Source organism: Henckelia pumila, chromosome 3, assembly GCF_033568475.1.
Source record: "Henckelia pumila isolate YLH828 chromosome 3, ASM3356847v2, whole genome shotgun sequence".
In the NCBI taxonomy this organism is placed as follows: Eukaryota; Viridiplantae; Streptophyta; class Magnoliopsida; order Lamiales; family Gesneriaceae; genus Henckelia; species Henckelia pumila.
The window spans coordinates 43,539,756-43,556,914 of NC_133122.1; the positions used below are offsets into that span (position 1 = coordinate 43,539,756).

Below are 17,159 nucleotides of genomic sequence, written 5' to 3' on the forward strand. Positions count from 1 at the left end.
GAAGAAAGCAGAGATGTGTGAACTCAGACTTGTAACGAAATTATATATTCATTTTACCATAGTTTTTCATCCCTAGTTGATAGGAAACTGTTCCCGCTGATTGAGAAGTCTCAAGTTTTGAGAATAAAACTGTTCCCGCTGATTGAGAAGTCTTCAGTTTCGATTGTGTTCGCCAAAGCCCGAAAGTGTGATAAATGGAATATGCGGTTTTAGGATTGGAAAAGAAAAACCGTTCCCATTCCCTTCATTTTCTCAACAAATTTTTTTGGATTTGTTTTGAAATTTGATTCTTGTCATACCAACGCATCAAAAAATTAGTAAGAGGTATCTTTAATAAAATATTAGCAACCGTGGCACACGCGTTGCGCGTGTAACGAAAAAATATATATAAGTTAATTTTTAGGCACCTGTGATTTTTATAAATCTGAAGTGAAGTATAAGTCATATGAGGGGTTTAATTTCCACAACCTATAAATGATACTGAATTGACAACTCATACCGAACCTATATTTTCTTAAATAATTGTACTCTATGAGTTATCTTAATTAAATTTCGAAGAATAATCTCTTAAGGTTTTTAATTTTCATACATCTATATTTACGTAATGCTTTAATACTATGTTTATGGTGTATATGTAAAATTTTAAACTTAAAAAATTATTCTAAAACGTATTGTTTACGAATGTTATTCTAGAACATAGAACATTTTAGAATAACTATTGTTCAAAAAAAAATATGGATGATTTAATTAACATTTTAGAATAACTATTGTTCAAAAAAAAATATATGGATGATTTAATTAATATCAGTTCCTTCGTGGTTTGAAACATCAGTAGAAAAGTTCTCATCTGTTGAATTTTCATTTGTTTGTATATCTTTATCAGTCATTTGTCTTTGATAAGTTGATCGACGTTGATTTAGGTAATTTTGTCTCTGCTTTTTTTTGTGTGTCATTAAGTGTCTTATTTCACATTCATGCATCATACGACATTAACGTTTTTCAACATTGTTTTGATTGTAGTGAGAAGTAAAGTGATGCATTATCTTTTGCTGCATAGAACAATGGTTAATGTAGTTAGTAATTAACGTTAAATTTTTCTAAAAAGTACATTAAATAACGTGAACAAATTCGGAAAGCAAAATAAGAACATTAATTGGATCAAAATTTTTATTAAAAACTATTAACATGAAAAGCCTGTAGAAATTCGACGGGAATTCCTAAACCAGCTTATAAAAAGATTTGAAACATGTGATCCTTACGAATCTTTCTCATAAGGCGTGATGACTGTTGGACCCAGTCCAACATAGAATGAATATGAAAATTAATCAGAAATCTATCCCTGTATGCTTAATTACAAACCAATCTACAGCTAATCCCTATACTCCTCAATTGAAAATCATTCGAACAAATAAATCGTAAAGAGCTGAAAGAAATTAAAAATTATAGATCACTCTATAGGCCTCCTTTCTACAGCAAACCGTTGAACCAAACTAAACCATCCACAAAATCATATAGGAAATTAAAACAATGAAAACAACAACTCATATTAGTAAGTGTAAAATCTCAGTTTGCTGACATGAGTCTGACTAAATCCTTCAACAAAGTTTATAGGATGTTTTTGCAGTGGGTAAAAGGAGATCATAGTGTTGAAAAGTAGATGAGACTAAAGTAACTGGAAAAATATTGGATTTCTATGACTTTATTAACAGACGATTTTAAGATCACCAATCTGTATGATTAGCACGTCTCTAGACCATATATTCATCACAAAGCATGCATTCAAAAAATCAAATATCTCTCTTTCTAAAAAGATACACGGAGCATGTCAGCAAATATTGAATTTGTAGATTATAAAATTTTAATAACTATAAGTGCAACAACAAACAATATAGCTTAAAATAGCCCAATACGTAATAATCAGAAGGCAAACCAACTAAACAAAGAACTTGGTTTGGAAAATCAATTGTCAGGCAAAGCTATTAATTAATATTCGTCATTAAATCTCAGAGAACATGAACTTTCCTCCTTAAATCAATTATCAAGGTAAATAGACTCTTGAGAGATAATCACTTCATCAGATTAAAATAACAGGATGATGAAACTGAAACCTATTACATGCGCTGATTGAGGTGATATTACAACGGGAATCAAATAAAATCTAACATATTAGGGCTTTCCCAAAAGGAATAAAATGACAGCAACTTACCTCCTTAAATCAATCTTTTAACATTCTGAATCTCCTATGTCATGGTACGTGTCAAGCATACTGTAAAGATAAAACAAACAGAAAAAAAAATAAAATGCTGAACTTGGACAGAAAAATAGGACATGAGGATAAAGTGTAGCAATGACGACCTTCAAGTACTGGTAAAGTACATCCAAACCAGTTGATCGAAAATTCTTTGGTGGCAAATGGAGATTATATTCCGGAAGATCTTTAAGGCACCTATGTAACTCCTCAAAATGTCAAAAATATATGATCATAAAATCAGATATGAAAAACGAAAAATGTACCTTGCTTTGTACGCAGGGCTTTGACTCTGTTGGGGAGTCAAATTTTTTTTTTTTGTTATTTTGATCTCTCAATTCCCACTAAAACCTCTAACCTCACATATCTTAACGGGTGCATTGTCGTTTCCAATTAAAATATCAGAAAGCATTCCACAATCTTAGTAATGAACATTTAGACACAGCAGTGTCGCATTTTATCGAACAATTACAGGTTGATTTCTTGGTACCAGGGAATGAGCATGAGATAAAGCACATTTTTGTATCTGAAAGCAGTAGAAGTCGAAGAGAAGAGGAGAAATGTAACTAACCCGATATCCGCAATTATCGCTAAAGATGAATCAATGGATTCAGAGGTCTTCGAACTCCAATTATTTTGTTTATTTTTATGTGAATGAGGAATCAGTTTTGTGAATGAGGAATCAGTATTTTCTGCAGTAGAAGCCGAAGAGAAGAGCAGAAATGTAGAAAACCGATTGTTACTAATGGTTGGTTTCTCCATGATGGGCACGATCGTTTGAGACGTGGTAGTTTTGGGCCATACCAACGTACGAAAAATTAGAAGTAGAGTCTCATCTTTAAAAGATAATTAGCAATCGTGGCACACGCGTTGTAATAAAAAAAATGTGAAAAATACTTTCGTGTATATTTAACACATGTTTCCAAAATAAATTTAATTTAATACAGTAAAATAAGATAATTAAAATATTATCTAGCCAATTTGCGTGTGTAACTTAATATATTGATATCGTGTGTTGCAAACTTGCATATGTATAATCTATTTTTATTTTTAAGTCTATATGTTTTTTTAAAAATATATATACAAAATGAATGAAAATTTAATTTAGTGATCTGGTTTATAAAAATTATGAAACACTTGTTCTATAAAGTACAATTTTTTCTATCGGAAAGAAAATATGAAATCACATTCAAGTATTTTATCATCACATCACTTGAAAAAGATAGCCAAAAATTTATGTAGAGAACATTACATTAATAATAATAATAAAATGTAATGACAATTCATTTACAGGTTTCTACAATTTGACTGGTGACTAAAATTTAAAGACTAAATACGAAAAAATGGAACATTCCCATGAATCCATGAATAAGAAAACAAAAAAAAAAACAGTCAAATATCATACGGAAACTAAATTGATAAACTATGAACCTAGACTATGAGCAATGGAATATTGTTTTAAGAGATGTCATTTGAATAATTTATGCTTGATTACAATTTACGGTAACCTCCTACTCACACAAAATCTTAAATTAACAATAAAAACATAGCAATTGGAAATTGAATCAAGTAAGAGAGTAAAATAAAATAAGTAAACCTTGAGATTTGGTGAGGGTGGATTTGAAGTTCATCTTGTAACAATCTGCAAGAAATTATAAGAAAAATCAATACACATATTGCTCGCTATGCAGACCAAAGAGAGAAAACATATAAACGATCGAGGTAAAAATTGATTTACATATTCCAACATAAAAAAACACAATAGATTTGCATGCATATGAACCACATATTCATTTATTGCACGTGATTTATTAAATAACCCGATGATATATAATAATACGAATTATTTCAAAAAAATGGAAATACAAATTACCGTAGGGCTCTTTAATCTTTGTATTGAATCTATTAAGAAATAAGAAGGATAACCAAAACTAACCAATATGTATATGGATTTAAACTAAAAATTGAATACCAAAAAAATAAGCAAAGACCAAAGATAAACATATGTTTAATGTGCATTGGCCTATCCTAGGAATGGGAACACGTTTCATCCATGGAGTCTCGGAGCATGGGAGAATACCTGACCTCCAATCCTGTTCTCAGTCTCTCGGCCTCATTATTTTATGCAGTTCTATATCCTATCCTCTTTTGGTATCTACACACAAAAAAAAAAAAAAGAAAAAGAAAAAAAATCAAAATCAAAATGAAGCCAATTAAACACATGGAAAATTGCATATAGATCGACTCAATTTATTTCTAGCAATAAGAAAATTCACTCGAATTCCAACACTCATAGACGGAAATTACTACAAAACAGAAAATATGTACTTCAAAATTTTGAAACACACCGAGAGAGTAAAAAAAATTGAACTTTTTGAAAATTATCTCCACATACTCTTTTTTCTTTCTTTCCCCTTCCATGATTGCTTGTTTTTATCCTTCAGTTTTTCCCCTGCTGCACTTGTGAACAGAAAAGATATTTTGGTTCAAACAGATTTTATTAAATAAGTTATCACCTCAGATTACCAATTGATACCCGAGCAAGTTTGGTCACGTGAAGTGGACGAAAGCTAGATATTATCCGATATGCTAACCAACCGAAAACTACGTTTGCGAAATGATGTTAATTCTCTGTTTATACAGAACATTAACTAAGCTCCCAAACAAAGAAAAACCCATAAATAATCGACACAGATTGATTACTAAAAAGTGTGAGAAGTAAGCACGTCATATTAACAATTGATACCTGAGGAAGTTCGGTCACGTCGACGGGACGAAAGCTAGATGTTCTCCGACATGCTAACCAAACTAAAACGACGTTTGAGAGAATTTAAAATGTGGGGTATTGGCTCAAGTATTCAAGCAAAAGGGATAAGGGCCAGAAAGTGATACGAAATTTATCTTTGGCAATTCGTCAAGCAGGTAGCGTTCTTCATCCAAATAAACATTTGCTTGATGTGCAAAAACGGTTTAGAAAACCAACTGAAATAAAAAAGCAGGGAGGTAAAGAAAATAGAAACTGAACACAAATCCTAGGATCAAACAACAAACATATTATCAGAGAAAACAATACATGAAGTTGACCACATGCGTAATGTTTTTTCGGAGCAGAAGAAGCAACAGCCACCATGCTTGCTTTGCGAGCTTTTTGTTTCAAAGAATCTGATTCTGTTCGATTTTGCGGGCGTTCGATTTTAGAGAAACGATGTTTTGACGTGGGAAGATGAGAAGAAGAGAAGAACAACGTGGGATGAATTCAAAATGAAAATGGGTGTGGAGGTATTTTGGGATAATGATAAAACAGACCAAGACACCACGATTTTTATAAGGAGTTTAGACTTAATAAATAGTAAAAGATAAAAGATATAGTAAAAGATAATATAGCAAAAGATTAAAAGGTATAATTAATTTCTCTAACTAAACACAAGCTATTATATGCATATGTTGTATGTTTTTATAATCGTTGAAAGTGGAAAACCCAAATAAAAAAATAAAATAAAAAATTGTGTTGTCAGAGTTGGGCTTTAAACAAAAGCCCAATCTGAGTATAAGTCCAACCTCATCTCCATCGTCTCTCTTCTGCTCATCGGTAGATACAAGATCATCCCAAAATTTTCTGAATTCGGAGACCACTGGTATCTTTCTCCTTACATCTTCGTGTTTAGATATTTTAATGTATTAGTTTTTGCCGTTTGGAGATTTCGATTGCGGCTAATCTATTTGATTTAAATTGAATGATGGAATCTGGGTTTGCTTTTGTATGTTCGTTAGCTGGAATGTTGTTTCTGGAAAAAGGTGGCCTAAATTTTCATAGTATTTTTGCTGCATTTATCGCGCAACCGCTAGTACTTGATCGAATTTTGTGGTGGATTTTTGACAGAGGTTTTGTGGATGTGATGGTGAACTATATGAAAACCTTAACATTCACATTTTCATTTTTGTTAAGCAAAAAAGCGAGCGCTCCTTGTGGAGTTTACACCTTAGATTTGGAAATTGAACCTCGATTGGAGTATCTCATAGTCGATGGCAGCGGTTTACAGCCTCTATATTATCAACAAATCAGGTGGTCTTATTTTCTACAAGGTTAGCACAGGACATGTAAAAACTCCGTGATCTATTGATCGAACATTGTAATAGATATAAGAGAGGGATTAAAAATTGCATCTTTATGTCTTTTAAGGATTATGGGTCAGCTGGAAGAATGGACACAAATGATAGTTTGAGACTGGCAAGCTTGTGGCATTCAATGCATGCCATATCTCAGCAGCTGTCCCCTGTTTTCGGGTGCTCCGGAATCGAGCTTCTCCAAGCTGATACTTTTGATCTCCATTGCTTTCAATCTCTCACTGGTGTGAAAACAATCTCTCCCTTGCTTCTGCTTTTTGCCTCCTTTATTATCTTTTGTAAGGTCAATCAGTGTCTCTTTTTGTGGTTTATGTTGTTATTTGGTTTCTGGGATCTGTTTTTTTCTTGTGTAAGTTTTAGATTATGGCAGATTCATGGTATTGGAAATTGCTTGGTCAAGCAAGTGCATATATAACTCTGAATTGTTCGTGTTGATTCGAATTGTCTGAATGATGATGACACATTGACGCCCTGATAAATCTGAAGTTTAGTTCAAACAGTCGATTAGAATGAAGCTCCAGACTAAGCATCAAATGACAACTCATGGATTGAAAAAGTGATTGATCACGGGTGGTTGCACTCGCACATGATCCCAGCACAAAAATAGCTACATATTCCTTGTTAATTGTTATCATCTTTGTGAACTGTTGACTCTAAACAGAGGCTGAACAGAAGATTGAAGGCATTATCAGTTACACTGATTTGATTCTCTATTATTTTTTTTTCTTGCAATATTTGTCTTTTCATTCTGATTGATAATAAATTTCGGGGATGTAGCTAAACCTTGAAAGCTTTCTTGATTCAAACCTGCTTCTTAATAGTTGCCGATTGTCAAAACCACCATCCTCTCGCCTTACGAATGCAACTATGCTAATATAACATATTTTCTTTCAGGTACCAAATTCTTTGTGGTCTGCGAACCTGGAGTCCAACATATGGAGGGTCTCTTGAAATGTATTTATGAGCTATATACAGATTATGTTCTGAAGAACCCGTTTTATGAGATGGAAATGCCAATTCGCTTTGAGCTCTTCGACATAAATTTATCGCAAGCTGTACAGAAGGATCGAGTTGCTTTATTGGGAAGATGATTTGACACCCTGTTTGTTTCAATGCTTTGTTAAGCTTTCTTTCGTTCATGTTTTTAGCCGGCCGGGTGTTGCCAGTTCACCGCTATTGCCATTAATATTATAGTATGTCTTGAATTCAATATTGGATTATAACCAAACTTGTTGAATGATTTTTTTTTTTTTTGATAACCGTGGTCATATATTAACGTTTTCTAGTGGTGTTGATCTTTACTTAGCCATTCATATGAACGTAAAACTTATCCCACTTTGAGAAGGCTAAGGTGTTAACTTGATAGTTTGATAGTTCGATGTTACCACGTAGATAATATTCACGAGTAATTTGAAAGGGCAGATTTAACATCATTTGGGGTTGGAATGTTCGAGCATGTGACTCCACGTTTGGAAGACAATGGACCATCAAATCAACTCTTAACCAATTTCACGTCAACAAAAAGGTAAGATAATACGACTGCTGAACTATTTTCCGTCTCCTTAAAATAATAATATCAAATATTTATGTATTCCTAAAAATTTTCCAAAATCTCATTCATAAAAGTCTGGAAATGAGACCAAAATCGAATATTCCTCACTGAATAAGCCTGATGATAGTTACATGTTGAAGTACATTTATATTTCCATACATCAAATTCTGCAATTCCAAAAATTTATCTGCATCAGGCAAAATGAGGTAAAAGCAACGAGAAAAAAAGATCAGACAATTAGATTCCTAGCAAGGTCTCAAGTTGAAATGATACAAGATCCTCTCCCACTTACTGAATATATATAATGACAATATACCATTAAGTACGAAAAGTGTGCAAGTCATAGACCACCAATTTTTTAAGACCTCGTATTTCTCTTCATCACGTCGATTCTGTATAAACCATTCAAACAACACTAAATGCAGATTGAATGGTCGATGAGAATCGAGACGCGATGGTCTGCGTAGCGAATGCTTGGAGCTGCTTCTTAGCATCTGGGAGATGAAAGACAAGTATTATTTATCAATTAATCAAAATAAAAACCATCACTGAGCTATGTCGATGAAATTTACTTTCTTCATTGTGTGAGGATATGAATGAGTGCTCATAAGAATTAGCTCCAAACTAATGCGAAGTAACTAACAAGAAGACTTGCATCGATGGCAACATCATGTAAACAAGGAGCACTTTGATAATAAGTTTCAAAATGAAAGATCCCTACGAAAACCGAGTGTCTTTTATGTGCATCCAATGAAAATTTTCAAATCTCTTTGTAGAAATGGAACAGAACTAATAGATGACAGCTTGATGTTACAGGGGTACCATGAGCTACAAGCATGTTCCTTCCCACAAATTTAGAATTCAGATAGAACACCACAAATCATTACATTAAATAATGAAAGATGGAGTATTTTTTATGACTAGCTAGTGAGCAAGGCATTTGAAACGAAGTCATCTCCATAAATAACCTTTAAACGAGTTCAAATCCAAAATTGGTTTGGAATATCATAGTTTATTGTCTCAAGTGAGGTGATGGAATTCTGTTCCCTCAAATTAAGGACGTTATAGTTAAGTCACTTTGAGAACCATACAATGCATTATGCAACAACCAAACTAAAACAAGAACCAAAACATGAGATGGGTGCCAGATAGTCCACATACCTTTACGGCATTTGGTAAATCCAACAATATTCGCAATGCTCAGTGTCATGCATACACCAACAACGAGAAGATAATCAGCTTGAAACCTAATGATAGAGAATATAGCAAAGAAGATCCATGCAACCGCCTACAAGGAAAAGGCAATGCTTTAGGTGTATTTCAAAATACCCAACGGAAATAGCTTCTCAAAGGCTGTCAGTATGACAAATGATTGAGACCAAATAGCAAGTAAAAAATAGAAGCAACCTTGAAGTTGGCATGATGGCAAATAAGATTAAATTCCTTAGTTTTTAAAGAAAGTGAATGATTATACCAAGTGTTGGCAGAATAATTTTGTTTATACTTTATGCTTCACAATGTTCCAACGACCTCATGATATTTCAACGCTTAAGAATTTTTAATTAAAATGATTTGCTTACTGTGAGGTATAAGGTCCACCAGAACAGCCATGAATCCTTCTTGTTCATCCGAGCAAGCGACTGAAAATGAGAGGATATACAGGGTGCAAAACATTTATTATGTACTGTAATACAACTTCTAAATAATGGAGCAAAGATCAACTGTAAAGCCGCATGTAAGATGACTCACCTCTTGGTCGAGACATTCGAATTTCCAAACGCTTTCACCATCGTCATTTATTTCATTCCACCACCTAAGACCCACCAAGATGCGTCCACTTACATTCTTGACTACCCAGAAATCAAGAGCAGATAGTAGTACAGTCACCACAAAAATGATGACAAAACTATCAAAAAAGAGAGCAGAAAGAATATAAAAAGCCAAAGCAGCCGCCTGTCAAAACAGATAAATTTTTTATCATCAGGAAGTCAACAAACAAAATTAAAATAATAAATGACAAAAAAGTGACAGAAGGAAACTATTTTCGACCTTGAAAAGCACATGGAAGAAGCATATCTTCGGATGAGCATAATTCTCTCCTGGCGGCTGGCAAAAAAAAAAAAAAAAACAGGTTAGCACTTCATCACTGTTTATTTATCTTCATTGAGCCCGGCAGAAAGAAGTAATTATTTTGTTTTTATCTATGTTATCTTGAAATATTCAAAATAAATAACATAAGAAAAATTCAATCACCAGCCGGCGCACAGATGCAACAAAAATTTACTGTTTTTCTCGTACAAAATGGATAAACATATGAGCATTTGCCACCATATACTAAAATTCGACACAGAGTACATAGCTAGTTTTCTTTTAATTAATTGGTTAGAACTGAGAAGGGATATTGAAGGCTTAGATGGACAAGAAATCTACAACAAAAATGGAATACATTTTGATAGAATGCCATCTTAAAAAATAAATGAAAATATTGTTGGAAAAACCAGAACTTAACAGCAACTCTAGAACTTGCAGCTTCAAATGCCATCATATGCACTTGTGTGACCACTCCATCGAGCAGAATTATTTTTAATAATAATTAACTCAGAAAAGCATAAATTACGGGAATTTTATCTGGTAAAGCAGCTGAGACAAATTTTTTAAAAAAAATCACCAAATCAAATCACTAAGTCAAGATTTTCCATCCGTTCTCGACATCATTTGCCCCAGCATAAATCTCAACTTCGAAAGTCATCCCAAAACAAATTAAACAAGCTCAAGCCATATCAGCAGCAACTAACAAAGCGTTAAGAATTCACAAATTATTCGGTCCAAACATTACATTTAATCGAATTTTAGAATTCTTAATCAGCAACCCTAAATACCCTATTTGTTATAATACCAGCCTGATCAAAAGAAATCAGACCCCTTAAGGTTTGGTACAACAAATGCAGTCAAATTGATTACCGGATCACAAAATACAATAGAATTAGTTACAAAATCATCTGCAACATTCACAAATCAATTAATAGTTGTGTGGTCAAGATATTCGCTTCGAAAGTAAACCAGATTACGAAAACTTACAGGATTTAGATCCATTATCGGGCTGATTGTAGATTTGACGGAGATCTTTGATTCAGTTTCCAATTAGCTCGCTTCTCTTCGAGTCTAATTTACGAATTCGCCGAAGATCCTAGCTGATTAAACGTGAAGATTTGTAATTACAATGTAATCCCTGTACAATAAAATATTTGCGAAATACTCCTTCGAAAACTTTCATATCTATTGATATCATTGCTATATCAAAATATCGATATATCGAAAATTCAATAGGATATAAATTTCATATTACTTTTATAGAAAATTTTCGGTATACCAAAATTCGGTATATTTTAAAATTCTTACAAACATTTTTACATATAATTAAAATATATTTTATGATAATTTTTTTTTCGATATATTTTGCAAATCTCATACCGATATTGAAAAATTTTGATATGCCAATTTTAACGATATGTATAGTATATTGCGGTACGGTAAGTGCGATATACCAAAAATTTTGGTATATTTTCTCACCCGTGGTTGTAAGTCATATATGTCTTAAGAATTGAGATTTATTGGTAAAATTAATCATTTAGGTGATGTATTCATTATAAAGATTTACTGATTTTTTAAAAAAAAATTACAGACTTTTGTGGAATTGATATACTACTTTTGTAGATCTCACATACAATTTTTATAGAATTTTGTACATTTGTTTGTTATGATTTTTACAAACATATGTAAACTTTTTCTAAAAGCCTTTTAATTTTGTAACTTGTGCTTGTGATTTTTAAACTTATTATTTCTTTAAATTAGTAGTTGAGTTTCAAAACTTCTATTTATATTTTTTAAATAATTATATTTATTTAAAATATTTTTTATTTATAAATATAAATAAATTTTTACTTATCGATTTGATTTATAAAAATTGATAAATAATATTAAATTTATTGCAATTAAACCATTAATATAACTCTGTAAAATTTTAATATATTTAATTAAAATAAAAATTTTATAAAATCTCACATAATGATGTTATTAATTTTTAATTTATTGTAGATTTTAAATAGAAAAAAAAATGTTTGTATAGAAATTATTTTTAATCTAAAGTAGTATGTATGAGAATAGTTTTTGTATAGATTTTATTTTTAATAAAATAAAAGTATGTAGACATAAATTAAATGTCCACCCAAATTTTTAGAACGGACCAAAGATAATTATTAACATTTTATTTTTGTATCTTATGTTTTAATTCTTGTACTTATTAATAGAATTCCACGGATTCTTTAAAAAACTATTGACATTTTGAATACCTTTAGACATTTTTTGAGTTTTTAAAGTTAAGTTTGAATACCACATGATTTTTTAAAGTTCATTTTGAATATCACCAAACTTTTATGGAGTATATAAAAGTTTAAATTGAATATCTCTGACTTTTAAACTTCACAAAAGCCATTAAAAATCTAAAATCAATGCACTCTTATTGTAGGTGTATAATCTCAGTCGAATTAGAATTTGTGATGTTTAAATGGAAATATAATCTATTTTTTTCTTTGATAAAAACAAATCTATATATTTTCTAAGTTTTGGGAAACCTCGGTCGCCCTTGTACAATAAGAGTGTGTACTCAGTATGCACGAATTTATACGATTATCCAAAAGAAAGAGTCATGTAGAATAAGAGTGCGAACGAATTTATATGATGATCCAAAACAAAGAATCGTGTAAAACTTAAAAAATAAAGAGATGTTCAATTCAGATTTTTATGACTTCTATGGAAATTTTGTGGCATTCAAATTAAACTTACGTGTTTAAAAATTCCATGTAATACTCAACATTGACATATAAAAATTTCAAAAAAAAGTTTAGATATATTCAAATACATACCTATTATTAAATAAGAAGATATTAGAGAAACTAACACGGTCTCTTGGTAATACATTATCTTTTAACTACTATTTATGTTAATATTTTAATCCAAAAAACATTCACTTTTTGTTCCCATAAATTTACTAATTTTTTTTTCGAAATTAATTTTAATAAAAAATCAACTTCTTTGTCACACACAACGAGTGTGTGCAAATACTCTAATTTTTAATAAAACTTTTGTGACTCCATAAAGTACTAACATAAAATGATATATAACAATAATAAAATGTCAAAAATGATCTTTTACTTGAACTCAAATATTTGGATGTACTTCGAATTAATGATTTTTCCTTTTTTTTTTCTCTCCTTTTAAATCATGTTTCTACACGATCTTTATTCCCCTTCAAATCACATTTTCACGCTACAAAAAAATGGAGATTCTGTTACGATTTTTAAAAACGACTGGAATCTTAGTTGATTATTTAAATGTTTAAATATTTCTACAGTTTGTAAAAAACCGTTGCAAAAATTTTCTATGATTATATAACATCGTTGCAAATTGCGACGGTTATAACGTACATTACAACAGTTTTTTTATTGTGACAATTTATAAAAAACCGCAGCTTCAAATCACATTTTTACACTAATTAGTTTTGTCTGTTTTTTCTCAAAAAATTGTTGCTAGCATTTGTTAATTAAAAAGAGGACTATACAAACGTGCAACGTATATATAATCCAATAGAATAGTGCCACAATATTGGTGGGCATGATAGTGGACATGATAGGTGGGCACTTGAAAAAAAATATATATATATATATATATAAATGAAACGAGTGAATCTGAAATTTACTTCACATGAATTCATTCAAACAATCAAATGATTTAATTTGAAATTCATGACCACAATATCTTTGTTATTTTTTTTATAATTATTATCGTGGTATAATATAACATGCATAAGATAGATGGAAAAACCACATTTTCCCCCTCAAGGTGTCATCACTTTTTAATACCCTCATAATTTATTTATTTATTTTATATAAAAAAGCATAAACTTAAACAAAATTAAAACCATTTAAACCAATCAAAATAAAAAGAAAATCTAGTATATGAATAAAATTATATATACACCCAAAATTTAATTATAGATAAGGCCACAATTGATAGAGAAGAATCAAGTTCTTCTATATATACGAGCAAGGGCGGATCCAGGATTAGATGTTTGGGGGGGTCGATCCGTCCAAACACACCAAATCAAAAAATAATTATTATACGTTGGAGATGTTGGACATCACAACTCCCGAGTAAACATAAAACTAAATCCGATATACAGATGTCAACAAATAAAAATAAAAACAAACACAAAATTCAAAAGCCACCTAAAAGAAGAACAATCCAACCAAATTTCAATAAATTTAATCATGAAACTTGATTATTGATTAACTATTTTTACCCTATAAGCTCCAATTTTGTGATATGAAATTAGAACAAAAAAAAAGACGAGCAAGTTCTCCCCCAATTTTCTTCTCCTCCAGTTTTTTGGACAAAGCCGATGATGATTGCTGTTTTTTAAATTTTAATTAATATCAAGTTTTAAGTTTTTTTTTTAAAAATTTCATATCTTCAAATTGGCCTTTTGTAAAGGCCCAATTTTGAAAAAAAAAAGGAAAAGAAAAAGACAGAGAGAATATTTTTTTTAAATAAAAGTGCCGTGGAGTGGGGGAATCGAACTCGGGCAATGTGGTGAAAGTTTGAGTCTTTAGCCATCAACTTATACATATATATTCTATCTTGAGGGGACTAAATAGTATATATATTAAATACAAAATATATATCATATATAGTAATAATTTTTTTTAAAATTGTCGCCCCCGGTCCTACAGTAAATCTGCCCCTGTATACGGTATTACATGCATGTAAAAAAAAAGGTCTCTTTATGGCATTTAAATCAACACTTATTTATGGAAGAATTAAATGTTTGAGGCTTTTTTTTATGATTGTAAACATTGTTCTTTCTCTGATATCATTTTTAGGTCACTACATAAGTTTAATTTTGGGGAGAAATTTGTTCTAGAAAGCATGATTAATCAAGTTTAATGAAATCATTTCATGTGCAATGAGTTTCTTGTTTTCATGCGGAATTTCGCAATGCTCAAACAGTAATTCTTGGATTAACGATCTTCTCATGATATCGGTCCAGAGGAGTCTAAGTCTTGTTTGGAGAAGCCAATGATTGGTCATGTTCGTTTGGATGTAGACACGAGTTTTAATATTGTTAAAAGGTATTATTCGATAGGTGTCATCGTGAAAGATGATGCTGAAAGTTTGATGGTTGTTATTGCTTTTAAAATATGTTGCCCGGACCGGCCAGGATACTCTATTCTTGCGAGGGTCTAGCTAATTGATCAAGTTAAAGAGTTATTACTGGACAATGCGTTTGAAGGGATAACTCATATATATTCGAAGATGGACAAATTATGCAACTCACACTCTAACAAAGTTTGTATGTTCCCATGTTAATAATGTAATTTGGAGTAATGCATGCTCTGTGCCATCGTGACTTTAAAAAATTGTATCCACGGATATTGATATTTAATGTTATGATTGTTTTTACTAAAATAATTAAATAAATTATTAACACTTGCGACACTTCTCGTAACTCGCGCATGTAGCATGAACAAATCTAGGACAACCATATATCATGATATATATGGTCACGAAAACCTATTGTACATCGTTGAAAAAAAAATCTGAAAATTTTACAGATAGTCATAAATTTTAAAAATAATAAATAATCATCCTATTTTAATATTGTTATTGTCAAGTAGTCTCATAAGTTTCTGGATTATTAAATTTTAATCTAAACTTTAATATTTTTACGTTAAAAAAAAACATAGGCATGTAACATGTGCCGAGAATTATTAGCAAGTATATGGGCTTTGCGAAAAGTACAAGACTTATATTGTTTAAAAAATGATAAAAAGATTTTAATATATTTTAAAATAAGGAACCGCGAGCCTACTATTAATTTCACATTTATCTCACATGGACCATATTCTTTTGTCTTTTATTTCAATTCCAACTTTATATAATCGATAAAATATAATGTGAAATATTAAAAATGCATATGTTTTTTTATGAAATTTTAATAAAAATTTTCAATCCTGAATTTTTTAAAATTAGCATACGTGTCCGGTTCTTTATATAAGCGATTGTTGTGCACGCGCCTCTCACGTGACTGGTTCAATATTTTGATTTTTTGTCATCAAATATCCCTGTAAAATATTAAAATTATATATTTGACCATTTGAGAGTATAATTTTTAAATATATTCAACCCATAAGATCTAATTATAAAATAATTATAAAAAATTTACATTTTATGAATTTTTATTTTTATTTTAAATTTATTATTATTAATTAATTTATTTCTAAAAAAAATATTATTACTTTATCTTGATATCATTATTTTATTAAATCACTTCGTGTTTCCAATTTATCCATTAAACATGCATTCATAAACAAGGATTTAAATACCTAAACGTACCAAAATATTGAACCAACATGATAAGTTTATGCATATTACTTTTTTAATTTAATATTATATGTTTGAACCAAAATCTAAATTTTTCGAAAATATGTATTTTACAATTTGTAGTAAATAATAAAAAAATTAAAGTGTTTATATAATGATAAAATTTACTATTAAATATATATTTTATTTATGTAGTGACCCTTACCCGGATCACCTACTAAATAGAACTTAGGCATGCAATTGGCTTAATCAAAACAGAAATCAGAATTCAACTGCGGAAACCATAAACATTATACAATTTCAAGGCAAGGAATCTGTAATTACCCAAATATAATACAGCCAAATCGAACAGCTGTATCAATCCAATAACAACAGAATAAAACCTAAGCGAAGCTCCAGCTGGCCAACCACTGCCTAGCCCCTCTTGGATCCACCCGCCTCATCCAATCGCAAACCTGTCCCATGGAATAGGGTGTCCAGAAACACAGAGTACGAGACATGAGCATAAAACGCTCAGCACGAGAGTATGAGTATACATGCATGCAAAGTGAACTCCCTATAAACTCGAGGTCAAGGATCAGATATCAGAGACAGACCGGGCCCTGGTATGTAGCACGCTGTGCCGTCGCTTCAGGAGGTGGCTCCCATACCATGATACCAGTGGATTTACGGGACCCAAAGCCATGAAAGTTCATCCACTAACAGGATAGGGTACAACCCTACTAATAGACATCTCGAAGGAGATAGCTCAATATGCAAATGAATGCAGCATAAATCATGACATATAAATCATGC

At 31.0% G+C, this 17,159-nt stretch overlaps 2 protein-coding genes and 1 long non-coding RNA gene across 4 annotated transcripts; 1 reads left to right on the plus strand and 2 right to left on the minus strand.

Annotated features, from left to right (window-relative positions):
- Window positions 1–3,590: 3,590 nt before the first annotated feature.
- On the minus strand, window positions 3,591–5,519 carry LOC140893333 (uncharacterized). Of its 2 annotated transcripts, none has more exons than XR_012153107.1 (4): window positions 5,322–5,519; window positions 4,995–5,230; window positions 4,334–4,403; window positions 3,591–3,890 (listed from the first exon to the last, which is right to left on the minus strand). It is a non-coding gene; the product is annotated as an uncharacterized lncRNA (long non-coding RNA). The 2 variants fall into 2 exon arrangements; XR_012153106.1 differs by having other exon boundaries at window positions 4,329–4,403.
- A 264-nt stretch (window positions 5,520–5,783) lies between these two features.
- LOC140893010 (uncharacterized) lies at window positions 5,784–7,628 on the plus strand. The gene is made up of 4 exons (XM_073302080.1): window positions 5,784–5,883; window positions 6,195–6,331; window positions 6,429–6,597; window positions 7,268–7,628. Exons 2-4 carry the CDS (start codon window positions 6,272–6,274, stop codon window positions 7,462–7,464), a joined length of 426 nt encoding a protein of 141 aa, XP_073158181.1. The 5' UTR covers window positions 5,784–5,883; window positions 6,195–6,271; the 3' UTR covers window positions 7,465–7,628.
- Window positions 7,629–8,007: 379 nt separating this feature from the next.
- On the minus strand, window positions 8,008–11,141 carry LOC140892381 (Golgi apparatus membrane protein-like protein ECHIDNA). The gene is made up of 6 exons (XM_073301242.1): window positions 11,004–11,141; window positions 9,975–10,031; window positions 9,675–9,878; window positions 9,506–9,565; window positions 9,087–9,213; window positions 8,008–8,419 (listed from the first exon to the last, which is right to left on the minus strand). Exons 1-6 carry the CDS (start codon window positions 11,016–11,018, stop codon window positions 8,331–8,333), a joined length of 552 nt encoding a protein of 183 aa, XP_073157343.1. The 5' UTR covers window positions 11,019–11,141; the 3' UTR covers window positions 8,008–8,330.
- Window positions 11,142–17,159: the final 6,018 nt, after the last annotated feature.

Excerpts from the sequence above, each read along its gene's own strand:
- LOC140893010 (XM_073302080.1), top strand. The coding sequence starts at position 6,272 with ATGGCAGCGGTTTACAGCCTCTATATTATCAACAAATCAGGTGGTCTT. Across the intron at positions 6,332-6,428 it reads GTGGTCTTATTTTCTACAAG|GATTATGGGTCAGCTGGAAG; the intron begins GTTAGCACAGGA and ends ATGTCTTTTAAG. Across the intron at positions 6,598-7,267 it reads TTGCTTTCAATCTCTCACTG|GTACCAAATTCTTTGTGGTC; the intron begins GTGTGAAAACAA and ends ATTTTCTTTCAG.
- LOC140892381 (XM_073301242.1), bottom strand. Across the intron at positions 9,879-9,974 it reads TCTTCCATGTGCTTTTCAAG|GCGGCTGCTTTGGCTTTTTA; the intron begins GTCGAAAATAGT and ends CTGTTTTGACAG. Across the intron at positions 9,566-9,674 it reads TCGAATGTCTCGACCAAGAG|TCGCTTGCTCGGATGAACAA; the intron begins GTGAGTCATCTT and ends TCTCATTTTCAG.